This window comes from Anomaloglossus baeobatrachus, chromosome 5 (assembly GCF_048569485.1).
Source record: "Anomaloglossus baeobatrachus isolate aAnoBae1 chromosome 5, aAnoBae1.hap1, whole genome shotgun sequence".
Classification (NCBI taxonomy): Eukaryota; Metazoa; Chordata; class Amphibia; order Anura; family Aromobatidae; genus Anomaloglossus; species Anomaloglossus baeobatrachus.
The window spans coordinates 58,046,517-58,065,728 of NC_134357.1; the positions used below are offsets into that span (position 1 = coordinate 58,046,517).

The 19,212-nt window shown below is 52.8% G+C and overlaps 1 protein-coding gene across 2 annotated transcripts in view; it reads left to right on the plus strand.

The window, feature by feature from the left end:
• Positions 1-15,015, plus strand: part of SFR1 (SWI5 dependent homologous recombination repair protein 1) — a 71,006-nt gene extending 55,991 nt beyond the window's left edge. For both annotated transcript variants that reach the window (XM_075352274.1, XM_075352275.1), the window contains exon 5: positions 14,779-15,015. In XM_075352274.1, coding sequence (XP_075208389.1) covers positions 14,779-14,967 — 189 coding nt within the window. In that variant the 3' untranslated portion in view covers positions 14,968-15,015. The remainder of the gene's footprint in view (positions 1-14,778) is intronic.
• The last annotated feature ends 4,197 nt before the right edge of the window (positions 15,016-19,212 follow it).

Genomic DNA, 19,212 nt, shown 5'->3' on the forward strand with positions numbered 1-19,212 from the left:
TATATATATATATATATACTAGAAGGTGGCCCGATTCTACGCATCGGGTATTCTAGAATTTACGTATTGTGTAGTTAATGTATGATTTTTGTAATATATATATATATATATATATATATATATATAGATGTTGTTGTGTGTAGTTACCAAGTGTTTGTGTAGGGGCTGTACATGTTCTGGGTGTTGTCTGGGTGTAGCGGGGGGTGAGAGCGGTGTTGTTTGTGTGTTGCGTTGTGTGTCGTTATTTGTGGAGCGCTGTGTGTCTGTATCGTTGTGTATGTGTGTTGCGCGGTTTGTGTGGGTGTGTGTGTGTGTTTTGGGGGGAGGTATGTTTTGTGCAATGTGTGTGTTGTGCGGTATGTGCGTATATTTGTGTGTGCCGCGGTGTTTGTGTGTTGGGTGTTGTGTGTCTGCTGCGTTGAGTGTGCGTGTGAGTCTGAGTGTGCGAGTGAGTCTGAGTCTGAGTCTGAGTGTGCGTGTGAGTGTGCATGTGAGTCTGAGTGTGAGTGTGAGTCTGAGTGTGAGTGTGCGTGTGAGTCTGAGTGTGAGTGTGCGTTTGAGTCTGAGTGTGAGTGTGCGTTTGAGTCTGAGTGTGTGTTTGTGTGAGTCTGAGTGTAAGTCTGAGTCTGAGTGTGAGTGTGCGTCTGAGTGTGAGTGTGCGTGTGAGTCTGAGTGTGAGTGTGCGTGTGAGTCTGAGTGTGAGTGAGTGTGAGTGTGCGTGTAAGTCTGAGTGTGAGTGTGCATTTGAGTCTGAGTGTGAGTGTGCGTTTGAGTCTGAGTGTGAGTGTTTGTGTGAGTCTGAGTGTAAGTCTGAGTGTGCGTGTGAGTCTGAGTGTGAGTGTGCGTGTGAGTCTGAGTGTGAGTGTGCATGTGAGTCTGAGTGTGAGTGTGCGTGTGAGTCTGAGTGTGAGTGTGCGTGTGAGTCTGAGTGTGAGTGTGCGTTTGAGTCTGAGTGTGAGTGTGCGTTTGAGTCTGAGTGTGAGTGTTTGTGTGAGTCTGAGTGTAAGTCTGAGTCTGAGTGTGAGTGTGCGTCTGAGTGTGAGTGTGCGTGTGAGTCTGAGTGTGAGTGTGCGTGTGAGTCTGAGTGTGAGTGAGTGTGAGTGTGCGTGTAAGTCTGAGTGTGAGTGTGCATTTGAGTCTGAGTGTGAGTGTGCGTTTGAGTCTGAGTGTGAGTGTTTGTGTGAGTCTGAGTGTAAGTCTGAGTCTGAGTGTGCGTGTGAGTCTGAGTGTGAGTGTGCGTGTGAGTCTGAGTGTCAGTGTGCGTGTGAGTCTGAGTGTGCATGTGAGTCTGAGTGTGCGTGTGAGTCTGAGTGTGCGTGCGAGTCTGAGTGTGCTTGTGAGTCTGAGTCTGAGTGTGCTTGTGAGTCTGAGTGTGAGTCTGAGTGTGAGTCTGAGTGTGAGTGAGTCTGTGTCTGAGTGTGAGTCTGTGTGCGTGTGCGTCTGAGTGTGCGTCTGAGTGTGCGTCTGAGTCTGCGTCTGAGTGTGCGTCTGAGTGTGCGTCTGAGTGCGAGTCTGAGTGTGAGTGTGTCTGAGTGTGAGTGTGAGTCTGAGTGAGTCTGAGTGTGAGTGTGAGTCTGCGTCTGAGTCTGCGTCTGAGTGTGAGTGTGAGTGTACGTGTGAGTCTGAGTGTGAGTGTGAGTGTGCGCGTAAGTCTGAGTGTGAGTGTGCGTTTGAGTCTGAGTGTGAGTGTGCGTTTGAGTCTGAGTGTGAGTGTTTGTGTGAGTCTGAGTGTAAGTCTGAGTCTGAGTGTGAGTGTGAGTCTGAGTGTGAGTGTGCGTGTGAGTCTGAGTGTGCGTGCGAGTGTGAGTGTGCGTGTGAGTGTGCGTGTGAGTCTGAGTGTCAGTGTGCGTGTGAGTCTGAGTGTGAGTCTGAGTGTGCGTGCGAGTGTGCGTGTGAGTGTGAGTGTAAGTGTGAGTGTGAGTCTGAGTCTGAGTGTGCTTGTGAGTTTGAGTGTGAGTCTGAGTGTGAGTTTGAGTGTGAGTCTGAGTGTGAGTCTGAGTGTGAGTCTGAGTGTGAGTCTGAGTGTGAGTCTGAGTGAGTCTGAGTCTGAGTGTGAGTGTGAGTCTGCGTCTGAGTGTGAGTCTGAGTGTGAGTCTGAGTGTGAGTCTGAGTGTGAGTCTGAGTGTGAGTCTGAGTGTGAGTCTGAGTGTGAGTCTGTGTCTGAGTGAGTGAGTCTGTGTCTGAGTGTGAGTCTGTGTGCGTGTGCGTCTGAGTGTGCGTCTGAGTGTGCGTCTGAGTCTGAGTCTGCGTCTGAGTGTGCGTCTGAGTGTGCGTCTGAGTGTGAGTGTGAGTCTGAGTCTGAGTGTGAGTGAGTCTGTGTCTGAGTGTGAGTCTGTGTGCGTGTGAGTCTGAGTCTGTGTCTGAGTGTGCGTCTGAGTCTGTCTGAGTCTGCGTCTGAGTGTGCGTCTGAGTGTGCGTGTGAGTCTGAGTGTGAGTGAGTCTGAGTGTGAGTCTGAGTGTGAGTCTGAGTGTGAGTCTGAGTGTGAGTCTGAGTCTGCGTCTGCGTCTGAGTCTGCGTCTGAGTGTGAGTGTGAGTCTGAGTGTGAGTCTGAGTGTGAGTCTGAGTGTGAGTCTGAGTGTGAGTCTGAGTGTGAGTCTGAGTGTGAGTCTGAGTGTGAGTCTGAGTCTGAGTGAGTGTGAGTCTGAGTCTGAGTGAGTGTGAGTCTGAGTGTGAGTCTGAGTCTGAGTGTGAGTCTGAGTGTGCGTGAGTCTGAGTCTGAGTCTGAGTGAGTGTGAGTCTGAGTGTGAGTCTGAGTCTGAGTGTGAGTCTGAGTGTGCGTGAGTCTGAGTCTGAGTGTGAGTGTGCGTGTAAGTGAGTGTGAGTGTGAGTGTTTGTGTGAGTCTGAGTGTAAGTCTGAGTCTGAGTGTGAGTGTGCGTCTGAGTGTGAGTCTGAGTGTAAGTCTGAGTCTGAGTCTGAGTGTGCGTGTGAGTGTGCGTGTGAGTGTGAGTGTGAGTCTGAGTCTGAGTGTGCTTATGAGTTTGAGTCTGAGTGTGAGTGTGAGTCTGAGTGTGAGTCTGAGTGTGAGTCTGAGTGTGAGTGTGAGTGTGAGTCTGTGTCTGAGTGTGAGTCTGAGTGTGCGTCTGAGTCTGTGTCTGAGTGTGCGTCTGAGTCTGTGTCTGAGTGTGCGTCTGAGTCTGTGTCTGAGTGTGCGTCTGAGTCTGTGTCTGCGTCTGAGTGTGCGTCTGAGTCTGTGTCTGAGTGTGCGTCTGAGTCTGTGTCTGAGTGTGCGTCTGAGTCTGTGTCTGCGTCTGAGTGTGCGTCTGAGTCTGTGTCTGAGTGTGCGTCTGAGTCTGTGTCTGCGTCTGAGTGTGCGTCTGAGTCTGTGTCTGAGTGTGCGTCTGAGTCTGTGTCTGCGTCTGAGTCTGCGTCTGAGTCTGCGTCTGAGTGTGCGTCTGAGTGTGCGTCTGAGTCTGCGTCTGAGTGTGAGTGTGCGTTTGAGTCTGAGTGTGAGTGTGCGTTTGAGTCTGAGTGTGAGTGTTTGTGTGAGTCTGAGTGTAAGTCTGAGTCTGAGTGTGAGTGTGCGTCTGAGTGTGAGTGTGAGTCTGAGTGTAAGTCTGAGTCTGAGTGAGTGTGCGTGTGAGTGTGCGTGTGAGTGTGAGTGTGAGTCTGAGTGTGCTTGTGAGTTTGAGTCTGAGTGTGAGTCTGAGTGTGAGTCTGAGTGTGAGTCTGAGTGTGAGTGTGAGTCTGTGTCTGAGTGTGCGTCTGAGTCTGTGTCTGAGTCTGAGTCTGAGTGTGAGTGTGCGTCTGAGTGTGCGTGTGAGTCTGAGTGTGAGTCTGAGTGTGAGTGAGTCTGAGTGTGAGTGTGAGTGTGAGTGTGAGTGTGAGTCTGCGTCTGAGTCTGCGTCTGAGTCTGCGTCTGAGTGTGAGTGTGAGTCTGAGTCTGAGTGTGAGTCTGAGTGTGAGTCTGAGTGTGAGTCTGAGTGTGAGTCTGAGTGTGAGTCTGAGTGTGAGTCTGAGTGTGAGTCTGAGTGTGAGTGTGAGTCTGAGTCTGCGTCTGAGTCTGCGTCTGAGTGTGAGTGTGAGTGTGAGTGTGAGTCTGAGTGTGAGTCTGAGTGTGAGTCTGAGTGTGAGTCTGAGTGTGAGTGTGCGTGAGTCTGAGTCTGAGTGTGAGTGTGAGTGTGCGTGTAAGTGAGTGTGAGTGTGAGTGTGCGTTTGAGTCTGAGTGTGAGTGTTTGTGTGAGTCTGAGTGTAAGTCTGAGTGTGAGTCTGAGTGTGAGTCTGAGTGTGAGTCTGAGTGTGAGTCTGAGTGTGAGTCTGAGTGTGAGTCTGAGTGTGAGTCTGAGTGTGAGTCTGAGTGTGAGTCTGAGTGTAAGTCTGAGTCTGAGTGTGCGTGTGAGTGTGAGTGTGAGTCTGAGTCTGAGTGTGCTTATGAGTTTGAGTCTGAGTGTGAGTGTGAGTGTAAGTCTGAGTGTGAGTCTGAGTGTGAGTCTGAGTGTGAGTCTGAGTGTGAGTCTGAGTGTGAGTCTGAGTGTGAGTCTGAGTGTGAGTCTGAGTGTGAGTGTGAGTCTGTGTCTGAGTGTGCGTCTGAGTCTGTGTCTGAGTCTGCGTCTGAGTGTGCGTCTGAGTGTGCGTGTGAGTCTGAGTGTGAGTCTGAGTGTGAGTGAGTCTGAGTGTGAGTGTGAGTGTGAGTCTGCGTCTGAGTCTGCGTCTGAGTCTGCGTCTGAGTCTGCGTCTGAGTGTGAGTGTGAGTCTGAGTCTGAGTGTGAGTCTGAGTGTGAGTCTGAGTGTGAGTCTGAGTGTGAGTCTGAGTGTGAGTCTGAGTCTGCGTCTGAGTCTGCGTCTGAGTGTGTGTGAGTGTGAGTGTGAGTGTGAGTCTGAGTGTGAGTCTGAGTGTGAGTCTGAGTGTGAGTGTGCGTGAGTCTGAGTCTGAGTCTGAGTGTGAGTGTGCGTGTAAGTGAGTGTGAGTGTGAGTGTGCGTTTGAGTCTGAGTGTGAGTGTTTGTGTGAGTCTGAGTGTAAGTCTGAGTGTGAGTCTGAGTGTGAGTCTGAGTGTGAGTCTGAGTGTGAGTCTGAGTGTGAGTCTGAGTGTGAGTCTGAGTGTGAGTCTGAGTGTAAGTCTGAGTCTGAGTCTGAGTGTGCGTGTGCGTGTGAGTGTGAGTGTGAGTGTGAGTCTGAGTCTGAGTGTGCTTATGAGTTTGAGTCTGAGTGTGAGTGTGAGTGTAAGTCTGAGTGTGAGTCTGAGTGTGAGTCTGAGTGTGAGTCTGAGTGTGAGTCTGAGTGTGAGTGTGAGTGTGAGTGTGAGTGTGAGTCTGTGTCTGAGTGTGAGTCTGAGTGTGCGTCTGAGTCTGTGTCTGAGTGTGCGTCTGAGTCTGTGTCTGAGTGTGCGTCTGAGTCTGTGTCTGCGTCTGAGTGTGAGTCTGAATCTGCGTCTGAGTGTGCGTCTGAGTCTGCGTCTGCGTCTGAGTGTGCGAGTCTGAGTGTGAGTCTGAGTGTGCGTCTGAGTCTGTGTCTGAGTGTGCGTCTGAGTCTGTGTCTGCGTCTGAGTGTGCGTCTGAGTCTGCGTCTGAGTGTGCGTCTGAGTGTGCGTCTGAGTCTGCGTCTGAGTGTGAGTGTGCGTTTGAGTCTGAGTGTGAGTGTGCGTTTGAGTCTGAGTGTGAGTGTTTGTGTGAGTCTGAGTGTAAGTCTGAGTCTGAGTCTGAGTGTGCGTGTGAGTGTGCGTGTGAGTGTGAGTCTGAGTGTGCTTGTGAGTTTGAGTCTGAGTGTGAGTGTGAGTGTGAGTGTGAGTCTGAGTGTGAGTCTGAGTGTGAGTCTGAGTGTGAGTCTGAGTGTGAGTGTGAGTGTGAGTGTGAGTCTGTGTCTGAGTGTGAGTCTGAGTGTGCGTCTGAGTCTGTGTCTGAGTGTGCGTCTGAGTCTGTGTCTGAGTGTGCGTCTGAGTCTGTGTCTGAGTGTGAGTCTGAGTGTGAGTCTGAGTGTGAGTCTGAGTGTGAGTCTGAGTGTGAGTGTGAGTCTGTGTCTGAGTGTGAGTCTGAGTGTGCGTCTGAGTCTGTGTCTGAGTGTGCGTCTGAGTCTGTGTCTGAGTGTGCGTCTGAGTCTGTGTCTGAGTGTGCGTCTGAGTCTGTGTCTGCGTCTGAGTGTGCGTCTGAGTCTGTGTCTGAGTGTGCGTCTGAGTCTGTGTCTGCGTCTGAGTGTGCGTCTGAGTCTGTGTCTGAGTGTGCGTCTGAGTCTGTGTCTGCGTCTGAGTGTGCGTCTGAGTCTGCGTCTGAGTGTGCGTCTGAGTGTGCGTCTGAGTCTGCGTCTGCGTCTGAGTGTGCGAGTCTGAGTGTGAGTCTGAGTGTGAGTCTGAGTGTGCGTCTGAGTGTGCGTCTGAGTGTGCGTCTGAGTCTGTGTCTGCGTCTGTGTCTGCGTCTGAGTGTGCGTCTGAGTCTGCGTCTGAGTGTGCGTCTGAGTCTGCGTCTGAGTGTGAGTCTGAGTGTGAGTCTGAGTGTGAGTGTGAGTGTGAGTCTGTGTCTGAGTGTGCGTCTGAGTGTGCGTCTGAGTCTGCGTCTGCGTCTGAGTGTGCGAGTCTGAGTGTGAGTCTGAGTGTGCGAGTCTGAGTGTGAGTCTGAGTGTGCGTCTGAGTCTGTGTCTGAGTGTGCGTCTGAGTCTGTGTCTGAGTGTGCGTCTGAGTCTGTGTCTGCGTCTGAGTGTGCGTCTGAGTCTGCGTCTGTGTGCGTCTGAGTGTGCGTCTGAGTCTGCGTCTGAGTGTGAGTCTGAGTGTGAGTCTGAGTGTGAGTCTGAGTGTGAGTCTGAGTGTGAGTCTGAGTGTGAGTCTGAGTGTGAGTCTGAGTGTGAGTCTGAGTGTGAGTGTGAGTGTGAGTCTGTGTCTGAGTGTGAGTCTGAGTGTGAGTGTGTGAGTCTGAGTGTGAGTCTGAGTGTGAGTCTGAGTGTGAGTCTGAGTGTGAGTCTGAGTGTGAGTCTGAGTGTGAGTCTGAGTGTGAGTCTGAGTGTGTGTCTGAGTCTGTGTCTGAGTGTGCGTCTGCGTCTGAGTGTGCGTCTGAGTGTGCGTCTGAGTCTGCGTCTGAGTGTGCGAGTCTGAGTGTGAGTCTGAGTGTGCGTCTGAGTCTGTGTCTGAGTGTGCGTCTGAGTCTGTGTCTGAGTGTGCGTCTGAGTCTGAGTGTGCGTCTGAGTCTGAGTGTGCGTCTGAGTCTGCGTCTGAGTCTGCGTCTGAGTGTGCGTCTGAGTGTGCGTCTGAGTGTGCGTCTGAGTCTGCGTCTGCGTCTGAGTGTGCGAGTCTGAGTGTGCGAGTCTGAGTGTGCGTCTGAGTCTGTGTCTGAGTGTGCGTCTGAGTCTGTGTCTGAGTGTGCGTCTGAGTCTGTGTCTGCGTCTGAGTGTGCGTCTGAGTCTGCGTCTGAGTGTGCGTCTGAGTGTGCGTCTGAGTCTGCGTCTGCGTCTGAGTTTGCGAGTCTGAGTGTGAGTCTGAGTGTGCGTCTGAGTCTGTGTCTGAGTGTGCGTCTGAGTCTGTGTCTGAGTGTGCGTCTGAGTCTGTGTCTGCGTCTGAGTGTGCGTCTGAGTCTGCGTCTGAGTCTGCGTCTGAGTCTGCGTCTGAGTGTGCGTCTGAGTGTGCGTCTGAGTGTGCGTCTGAGTCTGCGTCTGCGTCTGAGTGTGCGAGTCTGAGTGTGAGTCTGAGTGTGCGTCTGAGTCTGTGTCTGAGTGTGCGTCTGAGTCTGTGTCTGAGTATGCGTCTGAGTCTGTGTCTGCGTATGAGTGTGCGTCTGAGTCTGTGTCTGAGTGTGCGTCTGAGTCTGTGTCTGCGTCTGAGGGTGCGTCTGAGTCTGCGTCTGAGTGTGCGTCTGAGTGTGCGTCTGAGTCTGCGTCTGCGTCTGAGTGTGCGAGTCTGAGTGTGAGTCTGAGTGTGCGTCTGAGTCTGTGTCTGAGTGTGCGTCTGAGTCTGTGTCTGAGTGTGCGTCTGAGTCTGTGTCTGCGTCTGAGTGTGCGTCTGAGTCTGCTTCTGAGTCTGCGTCTGAGTGTGCGTCTGAGTCTGCGTCTGCGTCTGAGTGTGCGTCTGAGTGTGAGTGGCGGCCAATCCGTGCGGGGGGGTCGGATCCGAGGCGAGGCGAGCGGCCAATCCATGTGGGGGAGGAGCCGAGGCAAGGCGAGCGGCCAATCCGTGCGGGGGGGCGGGGCCATGGCGAGCCCAGTGGCCAATCAGCTTTGTGTCACCGTAAGGACACTTAGTGTCACCGTAAGGACACAATTTTGGAGCATGACAGACAGACAGACAGACAGACAGACAGACAGACAGACAGACAGAATAAGGCAATTATATATATAGATATATATATATATATATATAATATATATATATAATATATATATTCGATCCGGCTGTATACCCTTTTCCCCATATACCCTCAGTGGTCACTCTCCTAAGAGACGCCGATTGCTTACAGCATGTCGTCCACAAGGAGCAAAGCCCCTAAGGCACAGATTTTTTTTTCTCGGACTGTACCTCTTGTAGGGCTATGTTGCCTGCGGGATCCACCTACCCTCACTGTGATCGATGCACGACCCCTGCCACGCTTGCTCAGCTGGAGCCTCGGACACTTGCTGACCCCTCGGCTCATGTAGATCCCCCTGCTCTCCCTGAGCAGTCAGCAGGGACAGAGACACCGTCGTTGGCCTCTTTCGCTGAGACACTCTCTGTCGCTTTCTCAATCCATTGCACAGTCTATGGACAAATGGTCAGCTAAACTCCTTGAGGCATTGCAGTCCAGACCAGGTCCTTCACAGGCCCCGGCCCCTGTTCGTGTGTCTCCCCCAGGCCTTTCTCGGTCCGCGCCGCATCGCGCTCCCAGGAGAGCCACTAGGTCCCAGACAGAGGACTCCTGCCCGGATCGCAGCCCCAGGCCGGCTAAGCAACCTCGCTGGGACTCTTCCCCGACCTCCTCACGCTGCTCTGCATCCCAGCCCGAGGACTCTCAGGAAGACGAGGCGGACGTGGGAGCTCAGTGCTCTGACCACGACTTCGCCCTTAACCTCGATGCCCCTGAAGGGGACGCCTTAGTAAATGACCTTATCTCGTCCATCAACGAGGTGTTGGATCTCTCACCCCCACCTCCTGCAGAGGAGCCGGCTTCTCGGCAGGAGAAGTATCAATTTCGGTTTCCCAAACGTACTCGCAATACGTTTTTTGATCACTCTAACTTCAGGGACGCTGTCCAGAAGCCCAGAGCGGTTCCGGAAAAGCGCTTTGCTAAACGGCACACTGACACGCGTTATCCCTTTCCGCCTGAAGTCGTTAAGGGCTGGGCACACTCCCCCAAGGTGGATCCTCCGGTCTCCAGATTGGCCGCTAGGTCAGTTGTGTCTGTTGCCGATGGATCATCCCTGAAGGATGCCACTGACAGGCAGATAGAGCTCTTGGTGAAGTCTATTTATGAGGCTACGGGCGCGTCTTTCGCCCCGGCCTTTGCTGCCATGTGGGCTCTCCAAGCAATCTCGGCATGTCTGGCTGAGATTAATACCGTCACGCGGAATTCTGCTCCGCATGTTTCAATCTTGACCTCTCAGGCATCAGCATTTTCGTCCTACGCCATGAACGCCGTCCTGGACTCCGCTAGCCGTACGGCCGTGGCATCTGCTAACTCCGTGGCAGTCCGCAGGGCCATGTGGCTGCGCGAATGGAAAGTAGACTCTACCTCCAAAAGGTTCTTAACTGGTTTGCCTTTTTCTGGCGACCGTTTGTTTGGCGAAAGGTTGGATGAGATTATTAAAGAATCCTCGGGAAAGGACTCCTCCTTACCCCAGTCCAAGCCTAAGAAACCTCAGCAGAGGAAGTTCCAATCGAGGTTTCGGTCCTTTCGTCCCCTTGCCAAGACACAATCCTCTTCGTCAAACCGGCCGGAGAAAGGCCAGAAGAACTCCTATGCGTGGCGGTCCAAGTCACGCCCCCAAAAGGCCGCGGGAGGCACTTCCTCCAAGACGGCCTCCTCATGACTCTTGTCCTCATCCAGCCACATCCTCGGTCGGTGGCAGGCTCTCCCACTTTGGCGACGCCTGGTGGCCACACGTTCAAGACCGTTGGGTGAGAGACATTCTGTCTCATGGTTACAGGATAGAGTTCAGCTCTCGACCTGCGGCTCGTTTCTTCAGAACCTCCCCACCTCCCGCACAGGCCGACGCATTTTTTCAGGCAGTGGACGCTCTGAAGATGGGAGGAGTTGTGATTCCCGTTCTCCTCCAGGAACGTGGTCGCGGATTTTACTCCAACTTGTTCGTGGTGCCAAAAAAGGACGGGTCATTCCGTCCCGTTCTGGACCTCAAGCTGCTCAACAGACATGTGAGAATCAGACGGTTTCGGATGTAATCTCTCCGCTCGGTCATCGCCTCGATGTCACAAGGAGACTTCCTAGCATCGATCGACATCAAAGATGCTTATCTCCATGTGCCGATCGCACCCGAACACCAACGTTTCCTGCGGTTCGCCATCGGGGACGAACATCTCCAGTTCGTGGCACTGCCCTTCGGCCTGGCGACAGCCCCATGGGTTTTTACCAAAGTCATGGCATCCGTCGTGGCGGTCCTGCACTCTCAGGGCCACTCGGTGATCCCTTACTTGGACGATCTCTTAGTCAGGGCTCCTTCTCTGGTGGCGTGTCAACGGAGTCTTACCGTCGCTCTGGCGACTCTCCAATAGTTCGGGTGGATCATCAATTTCCCGAAATCCAAGTTGACGCCGACCCAATCACTGACTTGCCTCGGGATAGAATTCCATACCCAGCCAGCGTTAGTCAAGCTACCGCAGGACAAACAGCTTTCTCTGCAGGCGGGGGTGCAGTCCCTTCTTCGGGGTCAGTCACACTCCTTAAGGCGCCTCATGCACTTCCTGGGGAAGATGGTTGCAGCTATGGAGGCAGTGCCGTTTGCGCAATTCCATCTACGGCCACTCCAATGGGAAATTCTTCGCAAATGGGACAAGAGTTCGGCTTCCCTCGACAAGAACATCTCTCTCTCCCGCGCAACCAAAACAGCACTTCGGTGGTGGCTCCTCCCCACATCTCTGTCCCGGGGAAAATCCTTCCTGCCCCCAACCTGGGCCGTGGTCACCACGGACGCGAGCCTGTCAGGTTGGGGAGCGGTCTTTCTCCATCACAAGGCTCAAGGAACCTGGACTCCAGTAGAATCATCCCTTCAGATCAATATCCTGGAGATAAGGGCAGTATATCTAGCACTATTGGCTTTCCATCGGTGGTTGGAGGGCAGGCAGATCCGAATCCAGTCGGACAACGCAACTGCCGTCGCCTACATCAATCACCAAGGCGGCAGTCGTCAAGCCTTCCAGGAAGTCCAGCGGATTCTGCAGTGGGTGGAAAACACAAACTCCACCATCTCCGCAGTTCACATCCCGGGCGTAGAAAACTGGGAAGCAGATTTTCTCAGTCGTCAGGGCATGAACGCGGGGGAATGGTCCTTCACCCAGACGTGTTTTAAGAGATCTGCCGCCGCTGGGGAACGCCGGACGTCGATCTCATTGCGTCGCGACACAACCACAAGGTCCCGACCTTCATGGCACGGTCTCAGGATCACAGAGCTCTGGCCACGGACGCTTTGGTCCAGGATTGGTCGCAGTTTCGACTGCCATATGTGTTTCCCTCTCTGGCAATGTTGCCCAGGGTACTACGCAAAATCCGGTCCGACTGCCGTCGCGCCAATTCTCGTCGCTCCAGACTGGCCGAGGCGGTCGTGGTATCCGGATCTGTGGCATCTCACGGTGGGTCAACCGTGGGCACTTCCAGACCGCCCAGACTTGTTGTCCCAAGGCCCGTTTTTCCATCTGAATTCTGTGGCCCTAAACCTGACTGTGTGGCCATTGAGTCCTGGCTCCTAGCGTCTTCAGGGTTGTCTCAGGATGTAATTGCCACCATGAGACAAGCCAGGAAACCAACGTCCGCCAAGATCTATCACTGGACTTGGCAAATCTTCTTATCCTGGTGCTCTGATAACGGTTTTTCTCCATGGCCGTTTGCCTTACCCACATTACTTTCATTCCTACAATTTGGAATGGATATGGGTTTGTCTCTTGGCTCTCTCAAGGGCCAAGTGTCGGCGCTCTCGGTGTTTTTTCAAACGCGACTAGCCAGACTTCCGCAGGTCCGCACGTTCCTGCAGGGGGTTTGCCACATAGTCCCACCTTACAAACGTCCGTTGGAACCTTGGGATCTTAACAGGGTCCTGACGGCTCTTCAAAAGCCGCCTTTTGAGCCGTTGCGGGATGTATCTCTCTCCCGTCTTTCTCAGAAGGTGGTCTTCCTGGTTGCAGTCACATCACTTCGGAGAGTGTCTGAACTTGCAGCACTGTCATGCAAATCTCCTTTCCTGGTTTTCCACCAGGATAAGGTGGTTCTGCGTCCGGTCCCGGAATTCCTCCAGGTGGTATCCCCTTTTCATCTCAATCAGGATATCTCATTGCCTTCCTTTTGCCCTAATCCAAGTCACCAGTGTGAGAAAGATTTACATTCTTTGGATCTAGTGAGAGCACTCCGGATCTACGTGTCTCGCACGGCGCCCCTGCGTCGTTCAGACGCGCTCTTTGTCCTTGTCGCTGGCCAGTGTAAGGGCTCTCAGGCCTCCAAGTCCACCTTGGCTAGGTGGATCAAGGAACCGATTCTCGAGGCCTACCGTTCTTCTGGGCTTCCGCTCCCTTCAGGGTTGAAAGCCCATTCTACCAGAGCCGTAGGTGCGTCCTGGGCATTGCGGCACCGGGCGACGGCTCAGCAGGTGTCAGGCAGCTACGTGGTCTAGCCTGCACACTTTCACGAAGCACTATCAAGTGCATGCCTATGCGTCGGCAGACGCCAGTCTAGGTAGGCGAGTCCTCCAGGCGGCGGTTGCCCACCTGTAAGAGGGGGTCGTTTCCGGCTCTTTCTATTGGGGTATTGGTTTACCCACCCAGGGACTGCTCTTGGACGTCCCAATTGTCTGGGTCTCCCAATGGAGCGACAAAGAAAAGAGGAATTTTGTTTACTTACCGTAAATTCCTTTTCTTATAGCTCCTATTGGGAGACCCAGCACCCGCCCCTGTGCCCTTCGGGCTGGTTGTTCTTTTGTGTACACATGTTGTTAATGTTGATTTTTTGGTTCATGGTCTTCAGTTCTACGAACATCCTTCGGACTGGATTGGTTATAGACCATTTATAAGTTTTCTCCTTCCTGCTTTTGCACCAAACTGAGGAGCCCGTGGTCCACGGGAGGGTGTATAGGCAGAGGGGAGGGGTTGCACTTTTTCAAAGTGTAATACTTTGTGTGGCCTCCAGAGGCAGAAGCTATACACCCAATTGTCTGGGTCTCCCAATAGGAGCTAGAAGAAAAGGAATTTACAGTAAGTAAACAAAATTCCTCTTATTTTGCAGGATCTTGTCACTTAAGTTTATGGGCGGGCATTGGAGTCATGTGATCGGGAGTGAGGGGAACTGAACGTGAAAGACTGGGAGCCGGCATCTGACAGCTGCGGAGGCTCGTAACCAAGGTAAACATCGGGTAACTTGCTTGGATACCCGATATTTACATTGGTTACGAGCGTCTGCAGCTGCTAGGAGCCGGGCTGCCTGCTCCCTGCACACGTAACCAAGATAAACATCGGGTAACTAAGCCCGTGTTTATCCGATATTTACCTTGGTTACGAGCGTCCTCCACTCTCGGGCGGGGGAGAGAGGGAGGGGGAGAGAGAGACTGATCCCGCCAGGCTGGTTTCTGGGCATGCTCAGTAGAGCAAGCAGGATCCTGTCTATCAGCATGCCAGCGTTCACATGCGTTTGCATGCAGTATAGTGAGGATCCAGCAATTTGCAGTATTTGGACGCAGCTCAAAAACGCTACAAGTAGCGTTTTTGAAAAAAGTTAAAAAACTGCAACTCGCTGGATCCTCACTATAACACATGTGAACGCATGTTGACGCGACTGCATTCAAATGCATTGAAATAAAAACGCATTTGCACTGGATCCTTTTTTGCGTTAAAAAAACGTTCATGACGCATGTTAAAAAACCGTAGTGTGAAAGCAGCCTAACGAAGTTGTTGTAACGGTGTTAAACACAACAATGCTTGCTGCGCAGCGGGAAACAAAGGACCAAAAAAATGTTCCTGAGAGATGTGTAGCGATCAGCGACCTCACAGCGGGGGCCAGGTCACTGATGTGTGTCACACGCTGCAATGTCGCTGGGGAGGTCGCTATTACGTCTCAAAACCGGTGACGTTACAGTGATATCACTAGCGATGTTGCAGTGTGTAAGGCTATGTGTCCACGCTGCGGATTTCTCGCGGATTTTGCCGCGGATTTATCGCGGATTTACCGCAGATTTCCTGAAAATCTGCAGCAGCGGCACTTCCCAGCCATTTCAATGGCATTTTGGAAATGCTGTGTCCATGCTGCGGATTTTTCCGCGGCGGATTTGCCGCGGATTTTGATCCGGAAAAATCTGCAGCATGTCAATTATTGTTGCGGATTTTGGCTTTAGAATTGGGGAAAAAAAAAAATCCGCACCGAAATCCGCAGCAAAAAAAAGGTGCGGATTTGCCGCGAAAGTCGCGGATTTTCATGCAGAAAAATCCGCAGGTACATTCTACCGTGGACACATAGCCTAAAAGGGCCTTAAGCTCACTACAGCCTTTTGAGCCCTACAACAATGGCAATAGAGTTCTTATCTCTCTAACTGCATCCCTGTGTGTTTGATCCATCTCACTACGTGGACTAGAAAATGTAATATGGTGCTGATGTGCTCCCCTGTAATGTACAGCTCAACTTGGAAAAGATGGTTGTTGCTTTTTATGTAACTAATTTTTTTTTATTTTTTTACTCATTCAGAACAATCTGACGGAGCTGCAATCTCTAATAGACAAGTGGCGAGAATGTAGCCAACTCTTACTGTACGGGATCCAGAAGTCATTGTCTGCAGAGAACAAGCAGATTGATCTGACACAACTGATGGAAAACTTTGGACTGGATGAGAAGTTACTGCGCTACAACAGAGCCGAGGAGGACTTTGATCCATAATGCGCAGAGAGGACCATGAATTGTGTCCAGAATTCTGAAATAAACATACAGTTGAAACCAGAGGTTTCCCTCTGTTCTCTATACAGACACATCTTCAGGTTTTTCCTTCCGCTCTCTATACAGACACCTCTGCAGGTTTTTCCTTCCGCTCTCTATACAGACCCATCTGCAGGTTTTTCCTTCCGCTCTCTATACAGACCCATCTGCAGGTTTTTCCTTCCGCTCTCTATAAAGACACATCTGCAGGTTTTTCCTTCCGCGCTCTATACAGACACATCTGCGGGTTTTTCCTTCCGCGCTCTATACAGACACACCTGCAGGTTTTTCCTTCCGCGCTCTATACAGACACATCTGCAAGGTTTTTCCTTCTGCTCTCTATACAGACACATCTGCATAATTTTCTCACTGACATGAAATCAGAATAAACCTTTCCTTCCTTTATCGTTCCTATGGGAGACCCAGACATTGGGTGTATAGCTTCTGCCTCCGGAGGACACACAAAGTACTACACTAAAAAGTGTAGCTCCTCCCTCTGAGCATATACACCCCCTGGATAACCAAATCTAGCCAGTTCATTGCTTTGTGTTCAGGAGGCATACATCCACACATGCATCTCATCTGATTTTTCATTTTGGAAAGAGTTTGAAGAAAAGCGGGTCCAAGCCTGGACCCCCGGCATGTCCCTTCTCACCCCACTGTGTCGGCGGTGCTGTTAAGGTTGATTTACAAGGCTGGAGCCTTACATGCCGCGCTCCTTCACCATCCCTCGGGCTCTGGCTTGAAGTGGGAGCCAGCACGGTTCTCCCTGCTTTGCAGGAGGCCGGTCTCCATCCGCAGCCCTTCAGGATCCTGCTGGACGGAGCACTCATCCCCAGGGACTGGAAACCCTGCGTCTCACAAGCTAAGTATCTGAGACGTTTATATTCGGGGGTCCCTTGTACTTTATTGTTGGGGAGAGTGTGCTATGTAACTGTCTTTACATTTCCGGCCGGTTCTCTGGTTGTCACCTGAGAACCGCGCCGATGGGGCCTGCGCGCCGGCTGCATCGCTTAAATTTAGGCCCCGGCTTCGCCGGAGGCCTAGTTTCGTTTTCACTGCCCTTGCATGTCAATCATGTAGAGGGACAGTGCGGCTCCGCCCAACGGCCGTTCGGCACGGGGGAGGGACACTCCTCTCTGAGCAAATGTTCCCTCCCCTGTAAATCTCCTTGGCCCTCCAGATCCCCCTCTCAGAGCTGGTCCCGCCCCCTTTCCTCGCTCCGGCGCCATTTTTTCAGCGTTCTCACAGCGATCAGCGCTGGCTGCAGCATCCCTGCTAATCTGTCTGGGGGTCCGGGCTGTGGGATCTGGAGGGCACACAAACGGTCTGGTAAGCCACAACCTCCGGTTGTGGACCTGCTTATATACTCTCTGGGGGTCATTCTGGCTCAGAGCCCCCACTTCAGCAGCATGTCTCACACAAGGAGCAAGGCTGCAAGGCTGTACGCAATATGCACTGCATGTAAGCTCGTGCTGCGCGAACCGAGCACATATCCACATTGTGATGCCTGCTCTAACCTGACAATGCCTCAGCCTGTAATCGCACAGTGGTCCCTCCGGCGGCTCCGGTGGCTGAACCCCCGGCTTGGGTGGAAGCCTTCTCTAGGTCAATCTCCCAGTCTTTTGCCGACTCCATGGGACAGCTATTCCGGACTTTGCTGAACATGCATCAGCTCCCTTCTCAGGGTGCCTCTGCTGCTAGGGCTCTCTCAGCGGAGCTCACAGGATTCTCCCCGTCCTCCCAAGAGGAGACGCAGAGATCCCTCTCCTTCCTCGTCCCATGGCTCTGATTCACGAGCTGATTCGCAGGACGAGGAGGATGCCTTTACTGGGGGCTCGGACGCTACCTCCATGTGCCCCATTGATCTGTCCGAAAGTGACGCAGATGTTAGTGATTTGATTGCGTCCATTAATTCTGTACTGGATCTCAATCCGCCAGTATCAGAGGAGCAACCCTCTCTGGCAGAAAAGCACCAGTTTACCTTGCCTAAGAAGACAAGGAGTGTGTTCTTTAACCACTCCAGTTTTCAGGCCACTGTGACAAAGCCTAGGGCCTGTCCTGACAAGCGATTCCCAAAGCGTGGTTCTGATGACCGGTTTCCCTTTCCACCTGAGGTGGTCAAGGAGTGGGCTCAATCACCTAAGGTAGATCCTCCGGTGTCTAGACTCTCAGCCCGGACGGTGGTATCAGTGGCTGATGGCACCTCTCTTAAAGATTCCACTGACCGCCAGGTTGACCTTCTGGCCAAATCTGTATATGAGGCGGCAGGGGCCTCGTTCTCCCCATCATTTGCAGCAGTGTGGGCTCTCAAAGCCATCTCTGCTTCTCTAGAGGAGATGCATTCCCTCACCAGGGACTCCATGCCCGAAATGGTTGCCTTAACTTCCCAAGCTTCGGCTTTTTCATCCTATGCCATGTCTGCCATGCTGGAGGCTTCTCACCGCACTGCGGTGGCTTCGGCTAATTCTCTCGCTATCCGCAGGATCTTGTGGCTTCGAGAATGGAAGGCAGATGCTTCTTCAAAGAAGTACCTTGCTGGGCTCCCTTTTGCTGGATCCAGGCTATTCGGTGAACAACTGGATGAAATTATTAAGGAAGCTACTGGCGGGAAGAGCACTTCCATGCCACAAACTAAATCCAGGAAACCTGCTCAGGGTAGGAACCAGTCGAGGTTTTGTTCCTTTCGTTCCTCCAACTGGTCATCCTCTAAGCCCTCGGCCTCGTCCACTAACTCAGCCAAGGACCAAAAACCCAACTGGCGCACGAAGCCGCGTCCTCAGAAGTCCGCAGGAGCTGCTTCCACTAAGGCAGCCTCCTCTTGACTATCTAGCCGCGCCAGCAACGTCCTTGGTCGGTGGCAGGCTCTCCCACTTTGGAGACGTGTGGTTTCAACACGTCTCCGACCAGTGGGTGCGGGATATCATCTCCCACGGCTACAGGATAGAATTCTCTTCCAGCCCGCCAAACAGATTTTTTCTGTCAACTCCCCCCTGCTCCAAGGCCGCCGCCTTCTCTCAGGTCGTGGCATCCTTGCAGGCCAACGGAGTAATTGTACCGGTTCCCGCCCGGGAACGGTTCAGAGGTTTCTACTCAAATCTCTTCCTAGTCCCCAAAAAGGACGGTTCCTTCCGGCCCATCCTGGATCTCAAGCTTCTCAACAAGCATGTTCAGGTGCGGCATTTTCGCATGGAGTCTCTGCGATCAGTCATTGCCTCAATGACCCAAGGACATTTCCTGGCATCCATCGACATCAGAGATGCCTATCTGCATGTGCCAATTGCAGTTTCACACCAGCGTTGGCTACGTTTTGCAATCGGAGAGGAACATTTACAATTCGTGGCTCTCCCCTTCGGGTTAGCCACGGCCCCTCGAGTATTCACCAAGGTCATGGCAGCAGTGGTTGCGGTTCTGCACCTACAGGGGTTGGTAGTGATTCCTTACCTGGATGACCTTCTAGTCAAGGCTTCATCCATCGCAGACTGTCAGCGGAGTGTCTCGCTCACTCTCGCCACTCTAGTCCAATTTGGGTGGCTTGTCAATCTGCCCAAATCCACTCTGACTCCGACCCAGAGGCTCACGTACCTAGGGATGCAATTCGAGACTCTTCCGGCACTTGTGAAGCTGCCCTTAGTCAAACAGCAGTCCCTCCGTCTGGCAGTGCGCTCTTTGCTGAGGCCCCGCTGTCATTCCATCAGGCACCTAATGCAGGTGCTCGGTCAGATGGTGGCGTCAGTGGAGGCGGTTCCCTTTGCCCAGTTCCATCTGCGTCCTCTACAGCTGGACATTCTCCGCTGTTGGGACAAGCGGACTTCCTCCTTGCACAGGTTAGTGGCTCTGTCGCCACAGACCAGGGGCTCCTTTCAGTGGTGGCTTCGGCCTCTCTCTCTGTCTCAGGGACGCTCCTTCCTGGCCCCGTCCTGGGTGATCCTCACCACGGATGCCAGTCTATCCGGCTGGGGGGCGGTATATCTCCACCACAGAGCGCAGGGCACTTGGACTCCGTCCGAATCAGCCCTCTCAATCAATGTGCTGGAAACCAGAGCTGTGCTTCTAGCTCTCCTAGCCTTTCACCATCTGTTGGCGGGCAAGCACATCCGAGTCCAGTCAGACAACGCGACAGCGGTTGCCTACATAAATCACCAAGGCGGGACACGCAGCCGCCTGGCAATGTTGGAGGTTCAACGCATCCTTCAGTGGACGGAGGAC